General features: G+C 49.8%; 1 protein-coding gene across 1 annotated transcript; it reads right to left on the bottom strand.

Annotated features, from left to right (window-relative positions):
* Positions 1 to 366: 366 nt before the first annotated feature.
* PSMB3 (proteasome 20S subunit beta 3) lies at positions 367 to 7,541 on the bottom strand. The gene is made up of 6 exons (XM_038754036.1): positions 7,492 to 7,541; positions 3,037 to 3,221; positions 2,394 to 2,501; positions 1,259 to 1,436; positions 814 to 908; positions 367 to 474 (listed from the first exon to the last, which is right to left on the bottom strand). Exons 1-6 carry the CDS (start codon positions 7,492 to 7,494, stop codon positions 426 to 428), a joined length of 618 nt encoding a protein of 205 aa, XP_038609964.1. The 5' UTR covers positions 7,495 to 7,541; the 3' UTR covers positions 367 to 425.
* Between the last annotated feature and the right edge of the window lie 1,642 nt (positions 7,542 to 9,183).

Here is a 9,183-nt window from a genome sequence, read left to right as displayed (position 1 = left end):
GCGGGCCTCCGGCCCAGTCCAGACGGCGGACTGGTATTTGTTAAGCCCTTACTCCTTGTTCAACCCCGTTCTGAGCGCTGGGAGAGACGCCGGTTGATTAGCTCGGACGCGGTCCCTGTCCTGCCTGGGGCTCCCAAGTACAGGTATGCCCATTTTACAGCCTCAGAGAAGTGAAGTGACTTGCCCGAGGTCACCCAGCGAGCAACTGGCGGAGCCGGGATTAGAAACCAGGTCCTGGTTCCCGGGCCCGGGCTCTCTCCGTTAGGCCGCGTTGCTTCCCTGCTGGCCCTCGCTTTTGAAACACGGCTCTCCGTCTCCTTCCCCCCGCCCCCCATCCCGTCCAGCAGGCCAGCGCGGCAGGCTACGGACAAGACATTTTTATTTATAAAAGGGGGGAAGGAGGCAGCGGGGGAGTCGGTCGGGGCCTAGTCCATCCTCGCCTTGAGGGTCCGGGTGGTGATTTTGTTCTTCTCGCTGTGAAGGTGGCACAGAGAAGAGTCGTTGGCAAAGCCGGAAGCTCCTCCGGCCGTAAGCGCGGAAAGACTTAAGCTCGTTTTGGGCGGGGAAGGGGTCTGCTTATTCTCTTGTAGTGTACTCTCCCAAGCGCTTAGAACATAGTAAGCACCCCATAAAAGCCACCGACTGACTTGTGAGCCCCCTCCCCTAGCCCCCCAGTCCTGGGAGAGTGCTGTCGGGTGGCCCGGGGTGCCCCGTGGGCAGGGGTGAGGGGGGGAGAGAAAGGACGGCAGAGGACCCCCTGCCCTGGAGGTGGGCTGACGGGACAGAGGGAGGGGCCCCCCCACCCCGACTCACATGACGTGCACGATGACGCCCATGCCCGACACGGCGTCCCGGTCCACGGCGTTCAGCATGGCCTGGGAGATGGTTTCGAACAGGTGCTCGGGCTCCTGCGGGGGCCACGGGGGCCGTGAGGGACCCAGGAACGCCCGGCGGGGACCGGCCGCGTCGCCGCGGGCTCCCCCCGTCCGCCTCCCGCCTGCCAGGGAGGGGACCCTCCGGCCCCAGAAGGGAAGAGAGCGGCAGGGTCTCCCCCGGGGCACAGGGCGGTCAACGGAGGATGCAGCTAAGGGCTCTGGAAATGCCCACCTGCAAGGGTTTGGCCACCCGTCGAGTCCCGGAGCCCAGTCGGCGGGCAGGAGAAACCGGGCCCCCCGCGTCAGAAGGCAGCCAGACAAGGACAGGAGGTGGATGCCAGCGCCCGGCTCTCCTCGTGCCCCTTCGCCCGCCCCCGACTCACCATGTCGGGCTCCCACAGCGACTCGCACATCCCGTACATCTGCTCGGCGCAGGTGCCGCTGACCACGAAGTCGTCGGTCACCATGGGGCAGCCGATGAGGTCCAGGGAGCAGATGAAGGGCTCGAAGGTAATGGGGTCCAGGCCCGCGATGACCGGCTCGGTGTAGTAGGGGCCGAAGCTGGGGGCGGCCCGGGCCGGGGGGCGGGGGGGGGGTCACGGGGCTGGACTCGCCTCTCCCCACCTCCACCTCCCGCCCTGTGGCCGGCTGACCCCCGCCCCACCTTCACCGCATCCAATCCTGAGCACTTCCTCCGGGAAGCCACCCCAGATTAACCCTCGGACTCCAGTCACCCGCACCGTTTAGGCACAGAATAATAATAGCGATGGTATTTGTTAAGCGCTTACTACCGGCCACTTGTCAGCTGTGTGACTTTGGGCAAGTCACTTAACGTCTCTGGGCCTCAGTTCCCTCACCTGTCAAATGGGGATGAAGACTGTGAGCCCCCCATGGGACAACCTGATCGCCTTGTATCCCCTCAGCGCTTAGAACAGTGCTTCGCACATAGTAAGCGCTTAACAAATGCCATCATCATGTGCACAGCACTAAGTGCTGGGGGGATACAAGGTGATAATAATGATAATGATGGCATTTATTAAGCGCTTACTGTGCGCAAAGCACTGTTCTAAGGTGATGAGGTTGTCCCACAGGGGGCTCACAGCCTTCATCCCCATTTTACAGACGAGGGAACTGAGGCACAGAGCACATCTCTGCCAGACCCTTATAGGTTACCATGCCAGGGCGTTGGTGAACTGCACAAGCAGCGTGGCTCAGTGGAAAGAGCCCGGGCTTTGGAGTCAGAGGTCAAGGGTTCAAATCCCAACTCCGCCAACTGTCAGCTGTGTGACTCTGGGCAAGTCCCAACTTCTCCGGGCCTCCGTTACCTCATCTGTAAAATGGGGGTGAAGACCGTGGGACAACCTGATCACCTTGTAACCTCCCCGGCGCTTAGAACAGTGCTTGGCACGTAGTAAGCGCTTAATGAATGCCATCGTTATCATTATGAGTCAGAAGCGTTGGGTCCCGGCCACGGGAAGGGGCTGGGCCCGGGGGCGGCTCCCACAGCCCCCTACTCACCGCTTCTCGTAGAGGAGGTTGGCGACCATGCTCATGAGCGTGTGGGGCTTGATGGGCCGCCCTTCCTTCAGCTCGTACAGGTTCAGCCGGAACTTGAGGCGCTGGGCTCTGGAGGGCGGGAACCCAAATCCCCCCTCAGCGCGGGCGGCCGAGGACCCCCCGCTTTCGGCGCCCGCCCCGTCCTCGGCCGAAGGACAGCCAGGGACCGAGGGGAGGGAGAAGGGAAGGCCGAGGGCCGACACGGGCACCCTCGGGGAAGACTGACACCGGGCTTTGGCCTCCACTGCAGCGGGAAGGGTTTGAGTTAGACAACGGGGAGTATCCACGATAACCACGGAGCGCTCTACAAGCAGCGCGGCTCAGTGGAAAGAGCCCGGGTGCTAATCCCGGCTCCGTCAATCGTCAGCTGGGTGACTTGGGGCAAGTCACTTCACTTCTCGGGGCCTCGGGTACCTCATCTGTCAAATGGGGATGAAGACCGGGAGCCCCCCACCGTGGGACAACCTGATCACCTTGTCACCTCCCCGGCGCTTAGAACGGTGCTTTAGTAAGCGCTTACTAAATGCCGTCATTATTGTTAGAAGGGGCAAAGCGGGATCTCCGAGGGCTGTGCGGAAAATGGTTGTGGGGACCCGCCCCTTACACTGTCTGGACGTCGGTGGCGAGCCCGGCCAGGCCGATGTATAAGCGGTCACCCATGGGGAAGATCTTCTGGAAGTCCGTGGTCACCATCTGGGCCTGGATCCCGAAGCGTCGGTCGGCCGCGATGGCCACGCAGTTCTTGCCTTTCATGGCCATGACGGCCCCCCCGTTGTACGACATAATCGACTGGAAAAGCACAGCGTGGAGCGCTGTCAGGCCCTGGCCCCGCAAGCTTTTCTTTTTTTAAAAAATGGTATCTGTTAAGCGCTCGCTATGGGCCGGACGCTTCTCTAAGCGACGGGGTAGATGCGATATGATCAGGTCGGACGCAGTCCCTGTCCCGCGTAGGGCTCACAGTCTTAACCCCCGTTTTACAGATGAGGTAACTGAGGCACAGAGAAGTGAAATGACAGGCAGACAAGCGGGAGGGTCGGGATCGGAACCCAGGTCCTTCTGACTCCACTAGGCCAAGCTGCTCGACTATCGGGGGGCGACGGACACCCCCATTCGCCCTTCCCGCTTCATCTCCAGCTCCTTGGGCCGCGGTTGCCCGCCTTCCCCGCCACAGAAAAGCGGCGTGGCCTAATGGCAACAGCCTGGGCCGGGAAATCAGAGGATGTGGGTTCGAATCCCGTCTCCGCCGCTTGTCTGCTGTGTGACCTGAAGTGACTTGCCCATTTCTGATGGTATTGACGCCTGTCTCCTTGTTTTGTTGTCTGTCTCCCCCTTCTAGACTGTGGGCCTGTTGCTGGGTAAGGACTGTCTCTGTTGCCAAATTGTACTTCCCAAGCGCTCAGTACAGTGCTCTGCACACAGTAAGCGCTCAATAATGACTGAAAGAGCCTCAGTTCCCTCGCCTGTAAAATGGGGGTGAAGACTGTGAGCCCCACGTGGGACAGGGGCCGCGTCTGACCTGATTATAATAATAATGATGATGGTACTTGTTGATGATAAGCACTTACTACGTGCCAACCACTCTTCTAAGCGCAAGGGGAGATTATAATAATAATAATGGTATTTGTTAATAATAATAATGCTGATGGGATTTGATCAGGTCTTACTACTCAAGGGGAGATGATAATAATAATAAGGGTATTTGTTAATAATAATAATGATGATGGTACTTGATGATAAGCACTTACTACGTGCCAACCACTCTTCTAAGCGCAAGGGGAGATGATAATAATAATAATGGTATTTGTTAATAATAATAATAATGATGATGGGATTTGATCAGGGCTTACTACGCAAGGGGAGATGATAATAATAAGGGTATTTGTTAATAATAATAATGATGATGGCATTTGATAAGCGCTTACTACATGCCAACCACTAAGCGTTCTAAGCGCTGGGTCGGATACAAGTTAATAAGGTTGCCCCACGTGGGGCTCACAGTCTTGTCTTAGCGCATAGTACAGTGCTTGGCACATAGTAAGCGCTTAACAAATATCAACACTATTATTATTATCTACCCCTGCGCTTAGAACGGTGTTTGGCACCTAGTAAGAGCTTAACAAATACCACCGTTATTACTATTGTCTCCCCTTGTGCTTAGAACAGTGCTTGGCACGTAGTAAGCGCTTAACAGATACCATCATTATTATCAGGAGGAGCAGTGTGGCTTAGTGGAAAGACCCTGGACTTAGGAGTCAGAGGTCGTGGGTTCTAATCCCGGCTCTGCCATTTGTCAGCTGGGTGACTTTGGGCAAGTCACTTCACTTCTCTGGGCCTCAGTTCCCTCCTCTGTAAAGTGGGGATGAAGACTGTGAGCCCCCGTGGGACAACCTGATCACCTTGTATCTCCCTCAGTGCTTAGAACAGTGCTTGGTACATAGTAAGCGTTTAACGAATACCACTACTATTATTATTATCTTCCCTTATGCTCAGAATAGTGGTTGGCATATAGTAAGCGCTTATCAAATGCCATCATTATTATTATTAACAAAAAACCTTATTATTATTATCTCCCCTTGCACTTAGAACAGTGGTTGGCACGTAGTAAGCACTTATCAAATGCCATCATCATTATTATTAATACCATTATTATTATCATCTCCCCTTGTGCTTAGAACAGTCGTTGGCACGTAGTAAGCGCTTATCAAATCCCATCATCATTTATTATTATTAATACCATTACTCTTATCATCTCCCCTTGTGCTTAGAAAAGTGGTTGGCACATAGTAAGCGCTTATCAAATGCCATCATCATTACTATTATTACTAACAAATACCATTATTATTATTATCATTCCCCGCTTGCTCTTAGAACAGTGGTTGGCACGTAGTAAGTGCTTATCAAATCCCATTATCATTATTATTATTAACAAACACCATTATTCTTATCATCTCCCCTTGTGCTTAGAACAGTGGTTGGCACGTAGTAGGCGCTTATCAAATGCCATCATCATCATTATTATAACTAACAAATACCATTATTATTATTATTATCATCTCCCCTTGCGCTTAGAACAGTGGTTGGCACGTAGTAGGCGCTTATCAAATGCCATCATCATCATTATTATTATAACTAACAAATACCATTATTATTATTATTATCATCTCCCCTTGCGCTTAGAACAGTGGTTGTCACGTAGTAAGCGCTGATCAAATCCCATCATCATCATTATTATTAATACCATTATTATTATTATTATTATCATCTCCCCTTGCGCTTAGAACAGTGGTCGGCACGTAGTAAGCGCTTATCAAATCCCATCATCATCATTATTATTATTAACAAATAACATTATCAAATGCCATTATTATTATTATTATGACTATCATCTCCCCTTGCGCTCAGAACAGTGGTTGGCATGTAGTAAGCGCCTATCAAATGCCATCATCATCATTATTATTATTATTATCATCTCCCCTTGTGCTCAGACCAGTGGTTGGCACGTAGTAAGCGCTTATCAAATGCCATCATCATCATTATTATTATTACTAACAAATACCATTATTATTATTACTACTATCATCTCCCCTTGCGCTTAGAACAGTGGTTGGCACGTAGTAAGCGCTTATCAAATGCCATTATCATCATTATTATTATTACTAACAAATGTCATTATTATCAGCTCCCCTTGCGCTTAGAACAGTGGTTGGCACGTGGTAAGTGCTTATCAAATGCCATCATCATTATTATTATTACTAACAAATATCATTATTATTATCAGCTCCCCTTGCACTTAGAACAGTGGTTGGCACGTAGTAAGCGCTTATCAAATGCCATTATCATCATTATTATTATTACTAACAAATATCATTATTATTCTTATCAACTCCCCTTGCGCTTAGAACAGTGGTCGGCACGTAGTAAGCGCTTATCAAATGCCATTATCATCATTATTATTATTACTAACAAATACCATTATTATTCTTATCAACTCCCCTTGCGCTTAGAACAGTGGTTGGCACGTAGTAAGCGCTTATCAAATGCTATCATCGCCATTATTATTATTACTAACAAATACCATTATTATTCTTATCAACTCCCCTTGCGCTTAGAACAGTGGTTGGCACATAGTAAGCGCTTATCAAATTCCATTATCATCATTATTATTATTACTAACAAATACCATTATTATTCTTATCAACTCCCCTTGCGCTTAGAACAGTGGTCGGCACGTAGTAAGCGCTTATCAAATGCCATCATCATCATTATTATTATTACTAACAAATACCATTATTATTCTTATCAGCTCCCCTTGCGCTTAGAACAGTGGTCGGCACGTGGTAAGCGCTTATCAAATGCCATCATCGCCATTATTATTATTACTAACAAATACCATTATTATTCTTATCAACTCCCCTTGCGCTTAGAACAGTGGTTGGCACGTAGTAAGTGCTTATCAAATGCCATTATCATCATTATTATTATTGCTAACAAATACATTATTCTTGTCATCTCCCCTTGCGCTTAGAACAGTGGTTGGCACGTGGTAAGCGCTTATCAAATGCCATCATCATCATTATTATTATTACTAACAAATACCATTATTATTATTACTACTATCATCTCCCCTTGCGCTTAGAACAGTGGTTGGCACGTGGTAAGCGCTTATCAAATGCCATCATCATCATTATTATTATTACTAACAAATGTCATTATTATTCTTATCATCTCCCCTTGCGCTTAGAACAGTGGTTGGCACGTAGTAAGCGCTTATCAAATGCCATTATCATCATTATTATTATTGCTAACCAATACCATTATTATTCTTATCAGCTCCCCTTGCGCTTAGAACAGTGGTTGGCACGTAGTAAGCGCTTATCAAATGCCATCATCATCATTACTATTATAACTAACAAATACCATTATTATTATTATTATCAGCTCCCCTTGCGCTTATAACAGTGGTTGGCACGTAGTAAGCGCTTAGGAGATGCCAACATGATTATTATTATGATTATTATTCCCAGAGGCCCGTCGGTGGTCCCCCCTCAGGCCCCCTCACCATGGCGGCGGCCGGCGAGACTGTGAGGCTTCTCCCCCGGCTCCCCGCCGCGGCCCCACTTCCGCCCCCCCCCGGCCTCCCATTGGCCGGACGACGGGCGGCCCCGCGGCCTCCTGCGCGATGATTGGTCCGCCCGTCAACGGGCCGGCTCAGCGGGCCTATCAGCCAGCGGGAGGAGGCGAGCCGGGGCCCCGAGTCACCGTGAGGAGGGGGGCCGCGGGGCCTGCCGGGATCGAGGCGGACTGAAGCCTGCTGCGCATGCGCCTAGGCCGCCACCTCCTCAGCGCGATGACGTCACGCCCGCGTCGAGGCCTGCTTGCAGTATGCAGGCCTAGCTAGTGAGATCTTACTGTGGGAGGGGGCACTGTAATAATAATAATAATAATAATAATAATAACAACATTTATTAAGTGCTTACTATGCGCAAATCACTGTCCTAAGCGCTTGGCAGAGTAATAATCATAATAATAATTATGGTATTTGTTAAGCACTTACTACGTGTGCAGTACTGTTAGGGAAGCAGCATGGCTCAATGGAAAGAGCCCGGGCTTTGGAGCCAGAGGTCACGGGTTCAAATCCCGGCTCCGCCAATTGTCAGCTGGGTGACTTTGGGCAAGTCGTTTCACTTCTCTGGGCCTCAGTGACCTCATCTGGAAAATGAGGGAATAAGTAAAAAAAACTTATTTTTTATTGTTGTATTGTACTGCCACTTAGCTGTGTGACCTTGGGCAAGCCACTTAATATCTCTGTGCCTCAGTTACCTCATCTGTAAAATGGGGATGAAGACTGTGAGCGCCCCGTGGGACAACCTGATCACCTTGTAACCTCCCCAGTGCTTAGAACAGTGCTGGGCACATAGTAAGTGCTTAAGAAATGCCATTATTATTATTATTATGTGTGCAGTACTGTTCTAATTGCTGGGGGGATACAGAGTAATCAGGCTGTCCCACATGGGGCTCCCAGGCTTCACCCCCATTTTCCAGATGAGGGAACTGAGGCCCAGAGAAGTGAATTGACTTGCCCAAAGTCACCCAGCTGATAAGTGGTGGAGCCGGGATTAATAATAATAATGATGGCATTTATTAAGCACTTACTATGCGCAAAGTACTGTACTAAGCGCTTGGCAGAGTAATAATAATGATGGTATTTGTTAAGCGCTTACTATGTGTGCAGTACTGTTCTAATTGCTGCGGGGATACAGAGTGATCAGATTATCCCCTGTGGGGCTCCCAGTCTTAATCCCCATTTTCCAGATGAGGTCACTGAGGACCAGAGAAGTGAAGTGACCTGCCCAAAGTCACCCAGCTCATAAGTGGTGGAGCCGGGATTAATAACAATAATAATGATGGCATTTATTAAGCATTTACTAGGTGCCAACCACTGTTCTAAGGACTGGGGAGGTTACAAGGTGATCAGGTTGTCCCATGGGGGGGGCTCACGGTCTTCATCCCCATTTTACAGATGAGGTACCCGAGGCCCAGAGAAGTGAAGTGACTTGCCCAAGGTCACACAACTGACAAGTGGTAGTACAACAGTAAAAAATAAGTAAATTTTTAAGTGTTTTTTTTTTGTTGTTGTTGTTTTAATCCTGATTAGGAATCCAAAAAGAATTCCTGTATTTCAGCGCTTAGAACAGTGCTTGGCACAAAGCGCTTAACAAATAATAATAATAATAAAGATGTTGGTATTTGT

The sequence above is a fragment of the Tachyglossus aculeatus genome, chromosome 11 (assembly GCF_015852505.1).
Source record: "Tachyglossus aculeatus isolate mTacAcu1 chromosome 11, mTacAcu1.pri, whole genome shotgun sequence".
Classification (NCBI taxonomy): domain Eukaryota; kingdom Metazoa; phylum Chordata; class Mammalia; order Monotremata; family Tachyglossidae; genus Tachyglossus; species Tachyglossus aculeatus.
The sequence above is the reverse complement of the archived record's forward strand: the minus strand, read 5'-3'. Positions and strand labels throughout refer to the sequence as shown.